The sequence below is a fragment of the Anser brachyrhynchus genome (genome assembly GCF_964034855.1).
Source record: "Anser brachyrhynchus genome assembly, chromosome: 2".
Taxonomy (NCBI): domain Eukaryota; kingdom Metazoa; phylum Chordata; class Aves; order Anseriformes; family Anatidae; genus Anser; species Anser brachyrhynchus.
This window is the reverse complement of record NC_137695.1, coordinates 67,751,946-67,775,299: the sequence shown is the minus strand read 5'-3', so window position 1 is coordinate 67,775,299 and position 23,354 is coordinate 67,751,946. Positions and strand designations below refer to the sequence as shown.

Here is a 23,354-nt window from a genome sequence, read left to right as displayed (position 1 = left end):
TGGAAGTTTTTGAAAAGCAGTGAACCAAGTAAAGCCTACAGTGCTGAAGTTCAAGATGTAGACATAATTTATTTATATACCCAAATCAGTCAAGAAGGTTGAACTTACTCTGTCCTGTCCTACTGGTCTAGTGGAGCAGTATTGCTTATGTAAATTTTTAAAACCAGGTGTTAATATTAGATACTGAACTAACATAAACAACTGGAAACTCTTTGAATTTTAATAGGATTGTGTGGGATTTAAATCATGTAGGATTTGTTCTATGCAGTTACGCAGAGATCTTCCCTACTTAAATAGTTAATACTTTATGAGGCTCCATGGATGGTTACTTGACAATGAATATTTAAAAAAGGCAGGGAGTATGGTGTACAGTTAGTGCTTCACCCTCCATACTAGTGATGAATATTCAGTATGTAAACTACTGCTACAGTCTTCAAAGGAACACCAAACAGTTTCAAAAATCTTGTGGAAGCATAAGAAAAAAAGGGTTCTCCTTAATCTTACCCACATGCCTCTGCATAAAACGCTGAGTACATGCTGTGAAGGTAAGACTAAGGGAAAGAAATGAGCTTAAGTATTTTAATGTGTTATTTTTTCATGAAGTGTTAGAACAGATTATGTACAGGAGGATTTCCTTAAGAGAAAGAAAGTAATACTCTGTTCCTATCGATAATTTCTTGAGCAGAGTTCTTATATTTACATTTATTTTGGCCTTTCTCTCTTTCTTAATCTTTCCCTGATTAAAACACTCTGATATTGTTTTTGCTTTGATATATATATGTCAGATCATTTCTTAGGCAAAGACATATCTATCTATGGCAAAACAGAATTGTCATTTTACTCTCTTCTATCCACACTTTCTACTTTGCCAAAATGAAGAAAGTGTCTATTATCTTTCAACAACTACAGATGACTTGACTCAACTCTGAAATGGTTTAAAAAGAAAAAAAAAAAAAAAGGATTTACTAAGAAGTGCAAATTTTCACTGAAACAAAACAAGTTGTTTTCAAAGCTGGAAGACAGTTCAGCCCTACCATCACAGCCTGTTACCCTGTACTCTTTTTCAGAAAGTAATGCTATTGAATTCAGGATTTACTGCCACTTCTTTTGAAAGGCTGTCTCAACACCTGGATGCTCTAATGGCTATGAGATGCCCTCTGCTCTCCTCTTCCTTCTAACTGCAGTCTAATTTCATTTCTGTCCAGCTTGTGCGGCACTGTATTTTTGATAATGTTACTTTAGTTCAAACAGTTTTTTCCTTTCTTGGAAAAAAATCTGTGCTTCCATCAATTAGGAGTAGACTTTTGTATCCCTTCTGAGCCTTTTATTTTCTAGACAAAAGAAGGCAGGCTGATATAACATTAACTCTCAATTCTTCATCTCATTCTAGTAGCAGATCTGTGCACCTGTTTCAGTTTTTGAATAATCTTTCTTGAAAAAGGGTGACTGAATTTGTGCACAGTGTTCTGTATATGACCTTGTACAATACTACTAATACTTCACCAACTTTCCCAGGAACCCTGCTTCTGTTGCCTTTTAGGTCTTTCCTGTACCTTGTTTATGTCTCCTAGTCACTCTTTGGTCAACCTGAGGTCACCATTCATTTTCTCCTCTATAATTTCCAGTGAATAGTGTAGATTTGTCCATTCTCATCTGGAGTGGTTTGGAACAGGTCTCAGGTGCCTTGCATTTGTGCTGTTGAGCTTTCATCATATTTCTGTGACTCCATCCCTCAAGCCCCAGGCCTTCTCAGTTTTGACGATGCCTCCAGCCTCATGTCAGAAGGAAATGGACTTATCTAATCTTTTCATCAAATTCAGTAATGAAAATACAGACAGCAAGACTGGCCCTAAGACAGCCAGTGTTGTACTTTGAAGAACTCCACTAATGACCTTCCTTCAAGTTAGTACTGCTTTCAGCAGTTGCAATCTTCCACTGAACTCACTTTCCTTTCTATCTTACAATATCTCCACTATTTCCCTTCTTATAAAGCTTAGCTAATAGATTCCTATTTGCTAGCATACAGAAAAAATAACAAAATCTGAATAGATGGAATCTACCTCAACCTAACACATTTTCTTTGCCTGGAATATTATTCATCTTGTCCAAGACAACTGGTCTACAAGGGCTTAGTTTTTTTTGTTTGTTTGTTTTTTCTGTATTCATTGAGAAGTGCTGAGGTTGGACCTACAAATAATTTGCTGGGATCCCTTTTCCCCTTTCTTGAAACAGGCTGTCGTACCATCTATTTCTGCAAACTCTTTCCTATTATTCCTATTATTTTGCCTCAGGATCATTGTTCTGGGAAGAAAGTGAGATGAAGTGTTTTTTAAGTTCTGAGCCCACCTTTTATCCCATCTTTACTGTACCTCAGCCTATTTCTTCTTTACCTTTTCTCAGCTTGCATCAATCCTTTGACATTTCCTTAAATGCCTTTTGCAGGGACTCTCATCTTTTCTTGTCAATTAACATGCTTAAACCTAAGCAACTCAGCTTGAAAGATCTGACTTTATTTGCATAATATATTTGTTTGCAATTTTCTTTTTTTCTCTTTTTCTTTCTCTTGCTCCCCTCTCCACCATTTTTTGTAGACTTTTCCTAATTTCCTTTTTGAGGTAACTATTTTTACGTAGTTTGCCAGGAACATCCACAGAATATTTTTATTTCCTTTCATTTCATGTTCCGATAGTATTAACATATTTGCTTTGAAGAAATCCTACACCTCTTACAAGTGCATCCAATATCTGACTGTTTCTCTTCAGTCTTCTCTACCAGTGAAGCACATCTCTAATCTGATACCTCATGGCTAGCAAAGGCCAAAGCTATTGCACAACCAATGGCCATGTAGGTTCATCAGCTCTTAGTACTTGCTGAAAGCCAGCACTCATTAGCAGAGATGCAGTGACTGCTTACATTGCTATGCTGCTTTCTAGTCCACTGCTAAGACCTTCATACATCTTTTGGTGGACGTTAGTTCAGACATATTCTAGCTTGTATCTTTCTGTGTCACATTCCAGAGTGTTACGTGGTGTAAAATAAATCCCTAGGGAGTTGAAAGTAGTGAAGGCTTTGAATTTCTTCAAGGAAATGTAGCACATCAAAGGCTATCCTCCTGAACTACCAAACATTGCTTAGAGGTTCATTTTTTCCTTACAGTTTATTTGATTTAAATGGAAGTAAATCATTAAAACCTGATTCCAAACTGTTTTTTATATGTCCTTCCATGACAAGTATTTTTCCTTTTGCCTACCTGAGCCATTGATGTATACTCATGATGGGTAGAAGATTGTATCAGACTCATATTTGACAATTTTTCCCCATGTTTGTCAGGCAGAAGACTAATCTCTTAGTAGTGAATGCATGAATTGAATATTCTTGACTCTGTATTCAGTTCTGCATAACTTGCAGCTGCATAGGCAAGTGGCCAATCAATGTTAAATGCACTGCCTTTTCCAAGCGAGTATCTATATTCTAACTGAAGCTTAAGCAAACATTGTATGTTCATTAGTAAAGATGACCAGCTGTGAAAATTATAAATCTATGTGTGAATGACTGAAATAACTTGATCTTGTTTTCCTTTGACATGTGCTCCTTCTTCAAGAAACTCCCTTGGTTAGACAGACCATCTGATACACTACATGCTTCTTGACAGGGAAGCTTGCAAAACGTATCTACAATGGCAGTCTGAAAAGCAGACTTCTTAAGTCTTTGACATCACCAGTTAAATATGTTAAATGATTTGCATATCTTCTTATTTCTTTAAAAAATGTGTTGCATGTCTGTACTGACACGAATGTGCTAGGCACTCATAGAAGTTTCCTCATTGCCCAGTGCATTTCTTAGCTGACCTGTTTTCAACTGTTGAGAGTAGTTTGCTAAGCATTGTCCCATATAAGTGTTACAGTTTAAGGGCTGCAGTTATGAAGCTGTTACCCAGCACTACCCCAGCATTAATAATTATTAGAGTAGGGTGTTTCCCAGCAGTAGGAGGCTGCAAGTTCAATACAGAATTGCAGACAAGAGTCCTTTAGGTGAGTAACAGTGACAAATTCAATGCTTTTCTTTTCTTGAGACATAATATGCTCCATTTCTGAGTGCCATTTAAAAGCTTTATTAAAATGCCATACATGCACTGCTTTATTAATAAAGATCACTTTAGCAGTCTAGTGTTTTGAATGGAAAAGCAAAATGCACCTGACCTACAGTAACCGATGATTAGACTTAATTAGTAAGGAGAAAAATACTAGAAACTGCTATTCACAAAACTATTAAAATCATCATTTAGGATTTTTTTTCTTAGCTTATTTTTCAGAGTAAGACAAAGAAATATAGGCTACAGAGGCACAGCTCAGGTGAGCGAGAAAATTCAACCTGACAGGTTGCTATAGTAAATGCCGTTAAATATGGTTTTAGAGCTGGACTCACATTTCCGTTACCCCAATATTTAACTTCATTTGAATTTTACAAAAATTACTCATGCATAGTGAAGGGAAGCACAGCTTTTGTAGGCCAAAAGTCAGATTTCTGACCTGATGCATATAAGTCAATTCCTCACATACCACACATATATGTGTACTATTCCCTATTGGTTTGCTAGTGTTTCTCCTGCCAGCTTAAACAGTGTGGTAATGATTCTGAAAACCAAAATATTTTAGGACTGAACAGAGAGACTGACAATCCTGTCCTCTCCGCACTTGCCCCTGTGTATACACAGGTTGAGCAATAGCCTTGGACTGGGCACATCAGTCACAGAATGACCTAGGTTGGAAGAGACCTCCAAGATCACCTAGTCCAACCTCTGACCTAACACTAACAAGTCCTCCACTAAACCACTAAACCACACCACTAAGCTCTACATCTAAACGTCTTTTAAAGACCTCCAGGGATGGCGACTCAACCACTTCCCTAGGCAGCCCATTCCAATGCCTAACAACCCTTTCAGTAAAGAAGTTCTTCCTAATATCCAACCTAAACCTCCCCCGGTGCAACATTAGCCCATTCCCCCTCGTCCTGTCACCAGACACGTGGGAGAATAGACCAACCCCCACCTCGCTACAGCCTCCTTTAAGGTACCTGTAGAGTGCGATAAGGTCTCCCCTGAGCCTCCTCTTCTCCAGGCTGAACAACGCCAGCTGCCTCAGCTGCTCCTCGTAAGACTTGTTCTCCAGACCCCTCACCAGCTTCATTGCCCTTCTCTGGACTCTCTCGAGCACCTCCATGTCCTTCTCGTAGTGAGGGGCCCAAAACTGAACACAGTACTCGAGGTGCAGCCTCACCAGAGCCAAATACAGGGGGACAATCTCTTCCCTAGCCCTGCTGGCCACACTGTTTCTTATACAAGCCAGGATGCTGTTGGCCTTCTTGGCCACCTGAGCACACTGCTGGCTCATATGCAGCCAACTATCAACCAATACTCCCAGGTCCTTCTCTGCCAGGCAGCTTTCCAACCACTCATCTCCCAGCCTGTAGCACTGCTTGGGGTTGTTGTGCCCCAGGCACAGGACCTGGCGCTTGGCCTTGTTGAACCTCATACAGTTGGCCTCAGCCCATCGGTCCAGCCTATCCAGATCCTCCTGCAGAGCCTTCCTACCCTCGAGTAGATCGACACACGCACCTAACTTGGTGTCCTCTGCAAACTTACTGAGGGTGCACTCGATCCCCTCATCCAGATCATTGATAAAGATATTAAAGAGAACTGGCCCCAGTACTGAGCCCTGGGGGACCCCACTAGTGACCAGCCTCCAACTGGATTTAACTCCATTCACCATGACTCTTTGGGTTCAGCTATCCAGCCAGTTTCTAACCCAGCAAAGCATACGCCAGTCCAAGCCAAGAGCAGCCACTTTCTTGAGGAGAATGCTGTGGGAAACGGTGTCAAAAGCCTTACTGAAGTCAAGGTAGACCACATCCACAGCCTTTCCCTCATCCACCAAGCGCTTCGCTTTGTCATAGAAGGAGATCAGGTTCATCAAGTAGGACCTGCCTTTCATAAACCCATGCTGACTAGGCCTGATCACCTGCTTGCCCTGCACGTGCCACGTGATGGCACTCAAGATAATCTGCTCCGTGAGCTTCCCTGGCACTGAAGTCAAACTAACAGGCCTATAGTTTCTTGGGTCTACCTTCCAGCCCTTCTTGTAGATGGGCGTCACATTTGCTAGCCGCCAGTCGACTGGGACCTCCCCCAATAGCCAGGACTGTTGATAAATGATGGAAAGCGGTTTGGCCAGCTCCTCTGCCAGTTCGCTCAGTACCCTCGGGTGGATCCCATCCGGCCCCATCAACTTGTGTACATCCAAGTGCTGTAGCAGGTCGCCAACCATTTCCTCATCTCTCATCACTAAGTTTCCCCCCGCATCCAGTAGAAGATGGAGATTCTCCTTAGTCCTCCTTTTCGTGTTAATGTATTTATAAAAATACTTTGTTATTTTTAACAGCAGTAACCAGATTGAGCTCCAGATGAGCTTTGGCCTTTCTAATTTTGTCCCTGCACAGCCTCGCAACATCCTTATAGTTCTCCTGAGTGGCCTGCCCTCTTTTCCAAAGATCATAAACACTCTTTTTTTTTCCTAAGCTCGAGCCACAACTCTCTGTTCAGCCAGGTCGGCCTTCTTCTGTGCCCACTTGTCTTTGGGCACATGGGGACAGACCGCTCCTGAGCCGTTAAGATTTCCTTCTTGAAGAGTGCCCAGCCTTCCTGGACTCCTCTGCCCTTCAGAACTGCCTCCCAAGGGACTCTGCCAACCAGTGTCCTGAACAGCTCAAAGTCTGCCCTCTGGAAGTCCAAGACAGCGGTTTTACTGAACCCCCTCCTTACTTTGCCAAGAATAGAGAACTCTACCATTTCCTGGTCACTCTGCCCAAGACAGCTCCCGACCACCACATCTCCCACCAGTCCTTCTCTGTTTGTGAACAGAAAGTCTAGCGGGGCACCTCCCCTGGTAGGCTCACTAACCAGCTGTGTCAGGACGCTTCTTCTTCCACGCTCTCCAGAAACCTCCTAGACTGCTTCCTCTGAGCTGTATTGCATGTCCAGGATATGTCTGGGAAGTTGAAGTCCCCCACAAGAACAAGTGCTGTTGATTTCGCAACTTCTGCCAGCTGCCTGTAGAGCTCCTCATCTGTCTCCTCATCCTGGTTTGGCGGTCCGTAAGAGACACCCCACCAGGATGCTTGCCTTGTTGGCCTTCCCACCGATCCTAACCCACAGGGACTTAACTTTATCGTTCCCAGTCTTGAGTTCCACAACATCAAAACACTCTCTAATATAGAGAGCCACACCACCACCCCTTCTGTGCTGCCTGTCCCTTCTGAAGAGCCTATAGCCAGTCATTGCAGCACTGCAGTCATGGGAGTGGTCCCACTACGTTTCCGTGATGGTGACCAAGTCATAGCTAGCCTGCTGCACGATGGCTTCCAGCTCCTCCTCTTTGTTGCCCATGCTGTGTGCATTAGTGTAGACACACTTCAGTTGGGCCATTGCTTTCTCCCCCAGCCCTGACATTGTTCCCCCTGGTACACCTCTAATAAGCCTTATTGAATCCCTGTTTCCCTTCTTACTTAGTTTAAAGCCTTCTCAATGAGCCCTGCCAGCTCCTAGGCTAGTATCCACTTTCCCCTAAGAGACAGGTGGAACCCATCTGAAGTTATCAGGCTGGGTGCCGAGTAAAGTGCCCCATGGTCAAAAAAAAACCACAAAATTCCTGTGTTGGCCCCAGCCTCTGAGCCATGAGTTTATCAGGTGGGCTTTCCGTGTCCTCCCTGCACCCCTCCCTGCCACTGTAGGGATGGTGGAAAACATGACCTGTACTCCCGCTCCATCTACTAATCATCCCTGTCCCCTAAAGTCCCGTTTCATAGCCTTCAGGGTTCTCTTCAATATCATCACTTCCAGCCTGGACTATCAAAAGAGGATAGTAGTCAGAGGGGTGAACCAGGTTAGGAAGGTTTCTGGCTATGGCCCTGACCCTGGCCCCAGGGAGGCAGCAGACTTCCCTACGGGTAGGGTTAGGTCGACATATAGTGCCCCCTGTTCCCCTGAGAAGGGAGTCACCTACAACGATTACCCTTCTGTCTTTCTTGGTGGAGGCAGTCTTGAGGCGTAGAGTCAACTTCCTCACCCTAGGCATCCTCCTGGGTAGACTTTTCACGTCATCCTCACCCACCAGTCTCTCAAGCTCCAGGACCTCAAACCTGTTGTGTAAGGGCACCTGGGAAGGCGGGGCCAGTAGGGAGGGGGGTTGCCTGCGACGCTGAGCAGGGACCTGCTTCCATTCCTCCTCATCTCCTAGGTTCCGTACCTCTACTCGACAGGGACAGGGCAGGGGGTCCACCACTGTTTGCAGTGTCTCACCCCAGTGCCTTTCCTTCAGGCCTTGCAGGGAGTTGCTCCACCAGTCTATCTCCCACTCGCACTTCCTGATGGCCCTGAACCTCTCCACCTCCTCCTTGAGCTCTGCCACCAGGCTGATCACATCTCACACACACGGTGTCTCTGCCGCCCTCAGATGGCAGCAACAGGCTCAGGCACTCTGTGCATCCAGAGACCTGAACTGCTGCATATTTGAGCGGGCACTCAGTCTGGGTGGCCACAGACCTTCTAGAAAGAGCTTTCTGCCTACTGGAGACCATGGCGGTTTAGCTATAGGTAGACAGCCGGTAGATAAGTTGTTCTTTTGAGCGGGGAGGGACGCTCTGCCCTGCCTGAGCTAACTGCTGCCTCATGCCCTGTTTGCCCATCCTGTACACCGTGCTCCCTAGGGGCTGCTTTTGAACGTCAGGGGAGGGGGCGCTGCTGGCTCCGCCTACTCCTCGTCAGCCTCCCTCGCGAGGGCTGCCAAGTCCTGGTGGCTCGCACGGCTGCTTCGAGTGGCCTCGATGCTGAAAAAAAGCTCTGCCCGCCTCGATCCTCCGCTCCGCTGCAGAACGCGTCTGCCCCGGAGCCAATCCACACATGTAAACAAAATGCAGTAGGCAAAATTCATCAGGGCAAACTTGGAAGAGTGCCACTGATTTCTGTGCTGTTAAATTGAAGACCCAGTTGTTAAGACCTTCAGATCCATGTGGATTTTTAAAGTGCACCTACCATTACATTTTCAACCGGTATCAATCAACTTAAGGACCCAGTATATACAATTTTTCTGTTTTAAGAGCACCTCTTAGTATACTTAGCATATATTGTTCATAATTGCATGCAGCTTGTTTCTCACTTTTGTTCACACATCCTCTGTTAATTCAACTCTCATTAAGGAATTATTTACAAATAAACATAATGTGATTTGTAATGGTATGCCAAACATTTCTAGTAATGAACATTTCAATCAAATACGTGCCTGTCAAGTGCTCTTTTTTTAAGGTCAAAACCTGTGCTTTTGTGGAAGTATTCATATTTCTTGATTGTGTAAACCATATTCAGAAAGCCTTCCCTCTTTACAGATGAAATTTCTAGTCAAAAAAGGAGAAGAAACATCGGTTAAGTGATACAGTCCCACCTGTAATTAGAGACCAACTTTAGGCTGTTAAGTTCAGTCTCTCTGTGTTACAGACACAGACTGAAATTGTTTCATCAAAGGTGATTTAGAGCGAATTCTGTGCTTATGTGCTCATGTGCTCTGAATTAGCCTCTTTGAGAGGAAATCACTTTCCATTGGCCATAGTAGACAGCTACAGCTGAATTAAGAGCTTGAATGTAAGTAAGGTGAACACCACTTTGAGTCTATCAGAGCAAGGTCTTAAACCTTGCAGACAAAAACCAACAGGTCATTTCCTCTCCTGGAAGTTTACTCTTCTGCCAATAGTACTCAAAGATGTTTTGGAAGGTTGCAGTTGTTTTTTATGTCAACATGGAATGAAATCATTCAAACTTTGAAAACTTTTGTTAAGTGGAATTGTTGTTTTCCAGCCAGGCCAATAATGGAATGTACCTATGACAAAAAGAGAGAAAAATGTGAGCCTATCCAGTCTTCAAGATGTGAAGTGCTGCTATTAAACTGTAGCTACAAGATGAATCATGTACCAGTTTCGTGAAGTATGGGCACAGAGAAGTCTTTGGCAGGTGCACAGCAGTTAGATCTATCTTCTCTAGTTAGTTGTAATGACAAATGGACTTCATTCTCATAGCCATCCAAAAGATCCAGATGAACGCTTAACTTCTTTTTTGCTAGCTTGCTTGCTCACTCTCTGCCTTTCAGTGCTTCTCTCTCTCTCTCTCTGTTCCTGTTCTCACCCAGATGCTTTAATCATGGGTCAAGCTCTCCAGTACAATAAGCCAATGCAAGATAAGTCTTTACAGGCAAAACTTCCAGGTTTCCAAGCTTAGCCAAGTTTAAAGATGCCTGTTAAGAAAATTAATGGAGGTTCTTCTGTTAGGAGGAGGGATTTTTTTTATAAACACTGTGTGGATACTGGCACTCATGTTGTAAGTACTCTTGGAAAAAAAGCAAACCTTACAGTTTGCACATTCTTTTGGATCTATATCCAGGCTGTGCTTGCTTTATTCACAAATAAATGTTGTAAGTTGCATTTTAGTTTCCTAGTATTGTGTGGCATTATACTGTCTGTTCCCTACATGTGAATGCCTATTTCTTTATCTTTTAATGTAACATCATGGGTTTTGGAAGTATTTGCAGGAAACTATACATAAATCTAGAACCCAAGCAATGAAGTAATAGAAAACATTCCTGATCTGGAAGATATGAAACCCTCTTAGTCTCTCTTTGTCTTAGTCTGTCCTAGTCTCCTCTCTGGGTAGGTAGGTGAAGAGTAATGTAACTAAGGATGATCCCTTTTCAATGTTGCTGCCCGTGAAGGGCTTTTGAGCTCCTGCTTCTCTAGTGATGTAGGTTCTACATACATCCTTGGATTTCTATGCTGCCCTTCAACAGCACTTTTTTTTAAGACATTCCTACGGGGCATCTAAGAAAAATGCTCTCAATAAATGATTCCCTGGATATTATCAAAGATAAGATGAATGTCAGCAGCTGTAGTAGACCTGCTTAAGTGTAGATAAATTAAAAGAATTTCACAAAGATTCAAAAAAATGACAGCCATGCCTAAAACAAAAATTTTAACAGCCTGATATGCCTCTGAGGAGAATTCAGGTGTGACTAGATGATGGCCACAAGAAGTAACCACTCAGTCAAGACAAGAAAAAGTCAGATCTTTTTTAAACAAGATGAGAAAACCAACCTAATTTTTCTGACACTGTAGGGAATGCACTGCAATAAATACAATATTCCTGAAGTAGCAAATGAGGTAACATCATTTCGTCTTTACTACCAGCTGTTGAAGTTCAGAAAAAATATCTGCTTTCCTTGAGTTATCATCCCTCCAGCACAGTCATAGTCATAGCCACCACTGAATATATATATATATATATATATGAAATCAGTCAGTAGGAGAAAACATAAATCTCAGAAATTAGCAACGTGCTTGCTTTTCAGTTCAACAGTGGTCAGTTGGTCCATACTCTGATTTCTGCGGTAATATGCTACACTCCTTATAAATCAGTGCCACTCTGCTGATACCAAGAATTTTAGCTACTCTGACAGTAGACTAGATGAAGTGAGATACTTCATGGAAATACCCAGTTTTACACAGGGTTCATGTTCATATTCTTCAAAATGCATTCTGTCCTACCTTGACTTTCCTTTCCTCTTCTTTCTTCTGTACCACTGTTCCCCTGCCTGCCTGAATCCCTCATGCAACCCCATGCCACATACTGCTCCCACTGAAGTCTTCCATTATTTCTGTCAGACAGGGCTTCACAGTGTTTTACTGGGTCAAGTTCCCTTGCTTTCCTGCAGAAAAGTTTTAACAGCAACTCCTGTTAAATATGTTGGCATCTTATGTCAATACCAACAACTCTTTTCTCTCTCAACACCAAAAATATGAAGTTTGAATATGCTTCATTTATTAGGTGAGTACAAACTCATGCAGCCTTACAAGTCTTTATTTATTTATTAATGCTTACTTCTTTGTGTGCAAGCTTTCAGTAGTAACAGGTTCACTTTAGAATATTCTGAGGGATTTAAAATAATCTCTTTTTACATCGAGTAAAAATTGCAGTATTTCAGAAAGTGTTATAGTCTTAAACTTTCTGTCTTTCTGTTTGTGGTACTCTGTACATAAGTTTTTACAAGAAGCTAGCTGTCTCATAAAAACACATTTTTGCAGCGCAGTCAGTCATTCTAATCTTGAAACTTTGATAGAGGTAATTTGAGGAGGAAAGTTGTGCAGCTGGTGAGGATAAAAATAAAATGTTTTTGTTTTGCAGGGTTGATCTTGAAACAATAGCTGGCTGAAGATGTTCAGATGTTCAGGTTTAGGAAAAAATGCAAAAGAAATGGATTAGCCTGAGGTAAAAGGAGTAAAAAATGTATGATAAATATTATGCATAACTTTTGCCAATTAACATCTCCAAATATATGTGTTTACGCTATCAACTTGATGCAGTGTTCAGGCCTTCAAACCTCTCCATAAAGTGCCAAGTAATTGTGTGTCATATATATGATGATATCATCAACAAATTATACTCCCTTCATGTGGAGAATTGACTTATTCTTTATGTAGGATACTAAATGCAGCTTTTGCTGGGCATTACTAACTTGTGATAATCATATGACAAAAGACAGACTTAAATGGAAACTTACTGTACTACTAACAGGTTCTTTGGAAACTGGGTACTGCAGGAGTAATTTTTCTTCAAATCATTTGGAAGTACTTTTTGAAAATTAGAAAATGAATGGAGTAGATGTGTTGAAAGGGATAGATGCATGCCATAAGATGCATTTGGAGAAGACCTGTAACCAGAAAAATGTGCCAGATCTGGACTGGATCTGGAAATAGATTTCTGCCATGGTGGGCAGTAAGATAATTGGATGCAGAGCAAACAAGGAAGATGTTACCAAGGTGGGAAAAGATTTTAATTGACACAGCATTTGTCTTCTATCTGGTAGCTGCTGTAGGATTTTAGAACCAGAAATATGAGATGAAAGAAACTCAATGGGCCCCCAGGTGGAACAAGGAGAAGCCCAGAGGAATCAAGTGGCTTTGCTCAACTAGTGCTGTGACACTCCCCACAAAACCACGGGTGCTGGTCAGAGTGGTGCCAGGGCAGTGACGTGGCTCCGCACCAGGACAGTGTGGGTCCTGCTGGGTGTCAGAATGGCATTGCCAAAGTGACCACATGTCCTGGCCTCCAGAGAAGCTGCAAGAAGCAGCTTTTATATGGTAGTGCAGTGTCAGTCTTTAGGAGAGAAACAAAGCAGATGGAAGGCAGAAAATTTGCTACCAAGTTGTAAAAATAAGCACATGAAGGGGACTGTGAAAAAGAAAACTGGAAGTGAGTCAGCAAACATTGCTAATATTTTGTTAAGGTAAAAGTTCCAACTCAATCGTTCCACTGAGAAGAGTTTGAAATCGAAAGATGGGAACAAGTTGTATAATCTGGATCTGAATCTCCATTTCTGGATTGACAGCAAGAAACAGGGAGCAGAAACCAGTGGGATCAAATAAGCCATCTTTTTGTTTGTTTGTTTTTTAAACTAACAGGCCACAAAGCACACAAATTCTTGCATTGTAGTTCTGTTGTTTCTTTGATCAGAAAATGAGGTAACACCATGTCAGAGTAAAGGCATAGTACTTAAGCAAGAAGTGTGGACAGAATTAAGTCACATTTGGTACAAATTTGAAACAAATATCTAGGAAAGACAAAAGAAGCAGGAGGCATATATGTCCCCTGGATTTTTTTACATTTGGTTGTAGAGAAGCAGTAATAGGGTTTAAAAAAGAGGGGAGAATTGAGAAGGGATGAAAAAAGTCACTCAGATAACAGGATCCCACATGTGGCCAGGTGGTTATTCATGCTGCATGCACAAATCCTTTGCTTTTAATGCACAGTCTAAAACAGTTTAAAAAAAAAAAGTTTCATGTCAAAACAAACAAAATTATAGTCCAGCCAAACCCCAAGCCTTTACTCAGGAATCATTCTCACTGAAGTCAGCAGGAATTAGCAGCAAGCAAAGACCTTAGGATTTGGCCCAGTGACAACAACTTTGTTGTAGAGCTGAGCACTTACATGCTGTCATCATGAAGCAATTTTAACAGCCTAAGTTTGGAACCCCAGAAGGAGGAGTGGAAACACTGACAGAATATTAACTATAACAACTCCCTGTAGATCTCAGTCCTCCTTTTTCTTTTAAGACAATATAAATGTGATTATACTGTATGTGGGATCTGGTGCTGATGTTAATTTGCCCTCGGTTAGTATCAGCCTCCCTGCCAGATGTATTTCCATATTTGCTTCAAGAGACATAGTACCATTTAAAGTCTTATAAAACAGCTCTATTAAAAAAAAAAAAAAAAAGAGGAGCAAAATAAATTAATGGAAATTATTAGTAGAAGTAGACCAGCACTTCTTAGCAGAAGTCATGCTTTTTAAAAGGTCTGAGTGGTTCTTATTGAGCTTTAATTTCTCGTAAGAACAATAGTGGAAAATTATGACGTACACTTCATAGAAGGACAGACAAAAGATACAATCAAGGATGATTAATCTTACATTTGCAATAATGTTCACCACAGATTATTTATGAGAAGGGAAAGAAGCAAAACTCAGGCCCTATTATTTTTATTCTTGAAGACTCTCAGCAGGTATATACAGTGTAGCTTCACCTCAGCAGGGCTGCCTGGATTTACATTATTCTGAAATCCAGTCTTTTAATCTCCAAAATTTGTTGTGCCACTTCTACTGGAGCAAAGATTACTAAATGAGCACATCAGGAGTTACCAAAGGGAAATCACTGTTCCATTTAGAAGGTAAAATGGAAAAGAGATATCCAAATGGGGCAGCAAAATGCAGGATTCCCAGAAGGGACCTCAGAGATAACAGCCCAAAATTCCTTCTGTGTCAAGAGGCAGGAGATAACCACGAGTGTGCATCATTCTAATGGGCACAAAGTATGGAGATGACCAGCTGCTTAGCGACCAGATGCCTGAGGTGAAACCCAAAGTAGAAACCAAGATGTTGTAAACGTATCCATTTTGAATATGAATGTTAGAAGGAGATTTTAAAGAAATGGAAGGACTGTTCCTAACCATCTCTTGCTTCCTTTTTGAGCTTGCCTGTTGGCTTCAGGAGAAAAGACTGGAAATTATTCAATTGCCCGACCACACAAGAGTCACATGGAGGTTTGTAGCCAGCTATTCCACCAGCCACTTTTCATAACCTGAATTATAAGAGATCTCTTGCAGCTGGTGCCACCTATGTTGGAACGGCTGTTTGGGGTAAAAGGAAATATAATCCTGGATTTAAACGCAGGATTTACAGCCATTCCCTCTGGTCTGGAGAAGAGCAGCTCTTCTTTGCTAGGTGAGGCAGGAGAAGAAATAGAAGGGAGAAAGCCTTTTCCACCCCCCCACCCCAAAACAAAACAAACAAACAAAAAAAAAAACACCAAGCAATAGGCTTTGGTCATGGATGAAGTGTTGCTTAGGTTGATCTGTAACATGTTTTGAGTTATGCACATGTTCACAGAGGAGGAAGAATTGATGACTGCTGAGGTAAATACACTGAAACCAATATATCTTAGTTTGGGACTATTAGTCTGATTTTCATGATTTGGATGATAAACTTGGGAAAGCTGATGGTAAGCTTCTCTGAAAGATATTCTTGTGAGTCGTTAGTTTGAAATGCTGCAAATTTGAGAAAGATGCACTGTTTTTCCTCTCTGCTAGACACAGGCTTAATACAAGCTATGTCTGAGCAACACATATACAATGATAGAACATGTCCACTCTTCCAAAAGCATTTTCCCCAAACTTGAATCAAACATGTTATGAAATTTGAAGAAATACTCATAGAGACTAGATCTCTCAGAAACAGAAATACAGCATACGGTCTTTTCTTTCTAGATCATTGTTTCTAGTAGAGCTAGATTAAAAGAATACAGATGAATACTTCAAAATAAGGCTGTTTGAAAATGTGATAGAAAACTTGACAGTTTTAGCTAAATAAATAAAGGTATTTAATGTAGTTGTTTTGGGGGGAGAATGATTTGCTTAGTTTTTGTTTAAAAAAAAACGTTCTGGTTTTCAAATGCCTACAAATATTGTTAGATTTATTTTGCATATGTTGCCTCCTTTTTACAAGCTGTTTTAAAATGTTTAAATGACAGTGAGTCTTTTGAAGCTAATACAAAAATATATTTGGCAGTGAAGAAGAAACAAATTCAGGGTAAGTCACAATTGCAGAATATCTAACACAGAGTTTAATCTTTTTATACCTCAAGACTAAGTACACTATTCTGAACATAATGGAAACAAAAAAGGATTTCCTTGAAATTTGATGGCAATTGCTGTAGTTAATAAATTATTCTTCAAATAACCCCTCAAACCTGCCACTCCCTGGACTTCAGTACTTTGTCCTGCCACACCTTATGCTGAATTTTGAGTCTATATAAAGGAATTTGGAGTGCAAGGCAGACTTTTTCATATTTTTCAGACATTGTATTTCACATTTGTTTCACGTATTTGCTAGTTCTGATTCCTTGCAATATTAGAAGATGTACCCCAAACTGTAAGTTTTCAGACCAACAGCAGGAGGAATTGTTGAGAACTAGAAAAAGTTTTCAGCTTGGTTTAAACCAGACAAGAGAGTTGAACAGAACGGACAAATCTGCTAAGCAAACACACTTTGGGTACATGTGCAGACCGTACCTCTTGATAATTTAGAGGTCTGCCAATTAGATATGCAAACACACAGCTGCCAAGGATGTACTACATCAGTAGAGGGCTGATAACATGTGATTCACAGTGACATTTGTGGGAGAGGTGACAACTGAGCATCTCTTCAGATTTCGTGCTTTGAAACCCTGAGGCTCATTCAGGGATTTTTGCTTCTATGCTCTGATGTGCCAATCAGAGTGTTTCATTGTAGTTAGGACTCTACATGTGAAACAAAATCACAGAAAGAGCCCTGCTTGGAAAGGCTTACACCCTAATTGGGTTTGAGGATCACTGGGTAGGTTTCAGAAACAGTGGAGGGCATGGAGGGTAATGTAAGGATGCAGCAAGAGCCAACCAGAGTAGCTGGAGGTACCCAATAAATCAATAACATTATTGTTAGGTATTATGGAAAAGGTCTCCCCTTTGACTAGTCTGATACACTATTCAAGTAGACAGATTTATTTATTTTTTTACAGCAATAACAAACATATTTGTTCCAATGCCAGCTATGCAATCTGTTTGGGAAAATACACAAATATAATATGTAGCAGATTCTGCAGTAACAAACATTCCCATTTTGTCTGTAGTGGATTAAAAAGATACAGGTTCCAGGAAAGCTGGCTAGGGCAGACACAAATACACAATAGAGCTAGATTCTCAGACTGTATAAATAAACAGCAATTGAAGTAGTTTAGCCATTTCAGTTTGTACTAGCATTGTATTTGTTCTATTTCTTATTTAGAAAGCAGAAGGTAGAAAAGGGATCAGCTTTTCTTACAGATGTTATCATGGATGCCTTGCCAGTAAACAATACTAACCCCTTAAGTGTTTGAAATATTATTTTATTTTGTTAATGCTATAAGACATGGTGCTTCTCTCATCAGCAAACACATGTAATATTTATGAAATTGCATACTTGTTGGGCATGTCATAATATTATTTTTGCTCATTAAAATGCCAAAGCAGTGCATTTTAAATCCAAACTAGGAAAAAGAAAAAAAAAAAAGAGAGAGAGAAAAATAAATAAATAAAACCTACCACCCTCGCCTGTGCTCAAAAATCCCTTACTTTTGTGTCCCCCAGTTTTAACAAGAAAATAACCAACCTCCATGCCCACAAAAGCAAGCACTTTTGTTTGAACATGTTCTTTGTTTGCTCTTAATCAGTGTAGCTAGCTGAAGCCCAACAGTGCTGCCAGGCTAGCTGACACACTGGTAACATCCAGCCCTTCAATAAATCTAGTTAACATCTGAAGTATGTTCAAGGGGTTGGTAGTACAAATTGAATGCTTCTTGACCCAGAAAATGGACTGTACTTGGTAGAATAGATTCCATTTGTCAACACTGTTGCCCTTTCCCTTTTTTGAAAGGGTTTTGGTCTGAGTCCCTTTTGGTAAATGTCTTGTATACCTGACGTGATCTCTAGTGAATCTACACAACAACCCTGCATGTTGAAGTCTGTCTTTTATAACAACATGAGAGTCAAATAATTTGAAAAGTTACTCTAAGAAACTGAAATAAAGTAGAAATAATTCCTAATAGAAGGTGGATGTTTATCTCACAGTGATGAGTGAAAACCACTGACAGAGCAACTTAGTCTCTATAGCTAATAAAATAAGTATGTTTTATAAGAACTGCAGGAATCAAACTGGCTTGATGGCTCATTCCAACTCTGTTAATGCCCTGCATTACTTGTAATCCATTTAATGATATTGATAATGCTAGTGTAAAGAAAGGGATAGAAAAGAGCAAGCAATATTATCATTTTTTGGTAGAACAGTAGCACAGCTGATGTCTTAAAATGAGAGTTTAGTTATACAGTCTGTCAGTAAAGGACAGTCGATAAGCCTGTTTCATTTGCTGTTTTCTTGTGAAAGGTAGTTAAGTGCAGAAATGTATAAAAACAATCTTGTTGTCGTCCCTGTGCCACACGGGAGCCTCTGACGCTGCCAAGGATGGTTAGCCATGGCTGAGAAGGGAGCAAGACTAAGCGTATTGAGAACTAAGCTGACTTGAGCAGACTCCACAAGAGTTGCTCTGAATGCCAAAGCTGATGGTCCAAGCAAACACAATATAATAGAACAGCTTGTCTTCCCAGTTAACCGTTGCTCACTCTGAGATCACTAAGCAGAGAGCTTCAGAAAGGGGAATGAAACATTCATGTGGAGGGATAGGGGGGCTTTCTCTGAGCTTTGAATGATGAGGTGTGATGGAGAAGTTGTGCTAGAGAAACGGTGGTGACAGGTAGGGCACCTATCTTAACATTTTAGTTTGATTTGGGAGTGCAGTTTCAAAGCAAACCTCCTATTTGTTGATCACCCCTCTTTGGTCCATGTGGCACAGCCTTGCTGAGCACAGGCTGCATCTCTTGGGGTTATATCCTGCTCATGCTCCAGGTGTGCAGCAATTGCACACCAGGGCTGCTGGGCTAGGCTGGTTCAGAGTACTCTGTGGCCTGAAATGTATACAGTATGTACGCTGGGTCCTCAGCACCCATTTCATTCTGCAGATCTGCTCTTACTAAGCCACAATGTCTGCTACTATAGACAGAGCCAGAGAGGCAGGGGAAAAAAGTTTGTAGATATCAGGGAAGCAGTTAGGAGCCTGGATAAATTATTCTTTGCAGGGTGGATGACTGGAAATATGTTTTATCTTTCCTAATTGCAAAGCTAGTGATTATAAAACACTTCAAATCACTGATATCTTCCTAAATTCCACAGGAAATTCTTAAAACATAATTGTAGAAAAGAGTTGTGTATTTTCAGTGTTTGACTAAAATAAAGTCTTAGTGAGGGCAGGTACAATTCCCATTCAAATCAATATCAGTGGCAACTGTTAACTCTAGGAATGAATTTCAGTAGCTGTCCTCTCACTGCCTGCTGTTTTCTGGTTATAGCAGCTAAAGAGTTATAGTATAGGGAAATTAGGAAACAGAGGAGGTGTTGATAAGCTGTGGTTCATCAGAGCTTCCCAGTCCCTTGAAGCATGAGCATTCAGTAATTCTGAAGAAGATGGAGAATGTGCTGGATGTTACTGAAGAAAAGGTTAATCAAGCTCAGTGTTTAGCTATTTCACTTATCTTTTCCTTGCCTATAGGCTCAGTACGTTCAGTCATGTGACTGATAAAATGTGTTTGACTAGAGACAAACTTTTTTCCCTGTCTAATTTAAAACCACCAGAACATCCTAAATTTTGTAGCAAGGGTTCAGGTTTCTGAGACGTCAGTGTTGTGAAGTATTGTGATGCTATCACAATTCTAGAAAAGCTCTTGTGCTTGTGGGAATTTTATTTTGATTTAATTTATTTGTTTAAATGAAAGATAATTTGTAAGCTTCTCCTCTTCCTTGCAAAGGAGAAAATATGAAAGGCCCAGGAGAATTCTCAGATGTGTTTCTTAAAGTCTTTTCATGATTGGTTTAGGGTTTTGTTCAGTCCTAATATATGAGTTTTTCACTGAAGTGTTGAAGTACTGTCAATTGCAGAGCAACCCTAGTCTCACCTTTTTCCAAAGTTCAGCAGTGTTTCATTCTATGATTTAACTTTGGACTCATTAATTCTGCAGAAAGAAATTAATAATACTCAAATTTGCATACTTCCCTCTCTCTACTGATAGAGCTGATTCCTGCCTAAGGTGAGCATCTCTATTAGGAGTGGCATCACAAGTATTTTAAATCAGTTTATGTCAGATCAAAATCAGGCAAATTATATGCCTATGTTAACATTTAAAATCTTCTAGTTAAGGAGTGGGCCCAGTCCATAGCAAACTGCAAAATGAGGATCTGCATTTGAGTAGCAACAAGGATGCCCACCTGGTCTGGAAAACGATTTAACAACTTTAGCACAGGACAGAGCTCAAGAGATCTCAGGGTTATTAACTTGTGCAGAGATGTTTGCTAGGTCTATAGATGTAATTTAGTCAACTTGTTCTTGAATATCTGTGTTCTGGTCTGAACATTGTGGCTGTAGATGCATGTAATATGCACTACTGCACGCTCACCTGAGTGCACGTGTGGACATGAATAGCCTGAGTGCTGTACTCTTTGGAAAATTACTGACTTTTCTGCCTAGGTGAGGAAAGGGTGCTGGTACATCCCTAGACTGGCAAATGATTTTGCACAGGAGAATGCAATAAAGGTAGAAAATGCAGAGCTCCTTAAAACATTCTGTATTGCTGAGCTAGCAAGACACTTGTTTCATGATAAAACAAATACTGTACTGCACAGATTATTTTTCTTTCTGTGGCAGAAGCAGTTTTTTGAAATTTAATTAACTTCATGTGGCACTGTAGAAATGGATGGCAAATCAATAATGAATGCCATTTCAGTCACCTTGTGATGTTGTAATTCTCTGTGTTTTGCAGCACTAATTAGGTCTGACTTCAGTGGAAAGCATTTCAAGAGCAAGGAACAAATTATTACTGAGTCTCTGGTCATCACTGGGGACATGAAGTAATTTCAGTGCTTAATGACCTCAGTGATTTTGGGTGCCATTGACCTAACATCAAAGCAGGAGAAGGAGGATCTCACATTTCGTTGGTGCAGTTGTAAGGTGGTTTTGGGGCTCAGCAAGTCCACAACTTATCCTTCAGCTGAAAGAGCTTCAGAAACCAGAAACTGCTCTTGCCTCACAGTTGGCATTTAATGACTTAATTGCTCTTATTTACACATTTCCCCACCAGCTGGGCCTTTCTCGCAAACAGGTGGGTATTTCCTTCCTTTGGATCTGGGGCTCCTCCTGTGAGCGCAGAGAGAGCTGTGGCTGCAAGGGGCATGGGACAGGCCCCTGGCTCTGATCCCTCCCAGCTTCCCAAAGTAGGGAAACAGCTCAGGGAGCAGAAGCTTTCTCCAGCAGGGTGCTGCAAAACCCTCTGTGCAGCAAACACAAACACTGTTAACCAGAGGCAACCCTTTGCCCATTTATTGGACTTAGGTTATTTTGGTGTTGTACAACACCAAAAGAGAGCTGGAGCATTCCCCTACTCCAAGAGTGATCTGCCTGCATGTGAAGGTGGGAGAGGGGCTTTCCCACAGGGTGCCTGGAGGCTCCTGTCCCATGGCATGGTTTTGACTGACTCACAAAGACAATAGATGGATCAGAAACAGTAACTGGGAAGAGCAAGTGCTCTGAGGCACTGTCAGTGTGACAGACCAGTGCCATGTTTTTTTGGGAAAGTATATGAACCCCTTCCCTTTATATTAGTGTGAATTATGATTCCCGATCATCATTGTTTCTAACATAAACGGTTTCTAATATAAACCATTCATGCTGGTTTACCACAGACAGTCTGTACGGCATGGAAATTTTCAGTTGTTACATCACATTTGCCCAGAGAGCTGCAGCAGTGATTGAAATGGTTTTGTGATGGTTGAAAGAATGCTGAGGTAAAAGGTGAGATGGAGATATTACACTTCAGAGTTAACAAACATGAAGTAGATGCAAAGCTGGCTTTCCCACAATGTTTTTCTTTTACCCAGACTCTATTTGTGGGCTGTCAGGGTTGATAAAACTGCAGACTTGTCTATTAGATGTGCTGATAGCTTCTGTGGCTCACCTAGTGCCCATCTCAGCCTTGTATAAAACTTTTTTGCGGGAAGGATAAAAGGAGCTCTGATAAGGTATGAGAAAGCTAATGGTTAAAGAATCATAATATAAATTTGAGTTAATGATGCCCTATTGTGATGCTTAATATTCTGACAAGGAATACACAATGCAATGTATAAGAAAATAAGTGAATATCTCTATTAACTAGTATTAATTAATGTCTTAACTACTAGGTGACTAGTTAACTATATGGCTACTGCTCCTTAGACTTTTTTCCTTAAGAAAATTATCAATAATAATAAAAAAATTCTCAGTCAAAACTTCATGTAGTTTCTGTTTCTGTCAAATTCAAGCTATATAACCACATCAAATTTATTTACTGAATTCATTCTTCTTGTAATGTCATATAATGTCTGTCCTTGAAATGGCTTTATAGACTGCTGAAGGACCATGCAATGCTCTAATTTCTCTCATGCTTGGATACAAAGGATATATTCTTCAAATGACTATGTGCACAACTCTCTGCAGTATTTTTTTGCTGTTATACCTGAAAGAAAGAACAAATATAAGCATTTATTATCTATCAGAAAGCATATGTAGAGTGGGTTATTTCCTAATAGGAATCTGTTTGCCTTGCTTTGAAATTGCTAGTTAAATTCTAGAGTCAGTTTTATTATTTTGGTGGTTCAAGGTTTGCTGATGGCTCTTAGGTGCTATAGGTGGGTTCGCTTAGCAATAGCACACACCAAAACCAACAGCCTTGCCTTGCTTCTGTAGATGAAGAGGCACTAATTATAGTTTGGTTATTTGTTGCAGCTGCAGAAGCTGAAACGGTCACTCTCCTTCAAGACCAAAAGCTTGCGGAGTAAAAGTGCAGACAATTTCTTCCAGAGGACTAACAGTGATGTGAAACTGCAAGTGGACTTGATGCCTGAGGTGAGCACGAGCACAGGGCAGCTCCCCAGCTCAGAGAGCCAGGCATCTTCCCCCACCAGAGCCCAGCAGCTGTCAGAAAACAAGGCTCACATCTTCCAGGAGCACATCTTCAAAAAACCCACCTTCTGTGACGTCTGCAACCACATGATTGTTGGT

The 23,354-nt window shown here is 40.9% G+C and overlaps 1 protein-coding gene across 6 annotated transcripts in view; it reads left to right on the top strand.

The window, feature by feature from the left end:
* Window positions 1–23,354, top strand: part of STAC (SH3 and cysteine rich domain) — a 107,363-nt gene that overhangs the window by 21,787 nt on the left and 62,222 nt on the right. For 2 of the 6 annotated variants that reach the window (XM_080578843.1, XM_080578842.1), the window contains one exon: window positions 23,079–23,352. In XM_080578843.1, the coding sequence (XP_080434969.1) occupies window positions 23,079–23,352 (274 nt within the window). Of the gene's footprint in view, window positions 1–11,295; window positions 12,359–19,328; window positions 22,110–22,195; window positions 22,337–23,078; window positions 23,353–23,354 lie in introns of those variants that run through there. The other 4 variants (XM_080578845.1, XM_080578844.1, XM_080578847.1 and 1 more) reach the window with 4 other exon arrangements.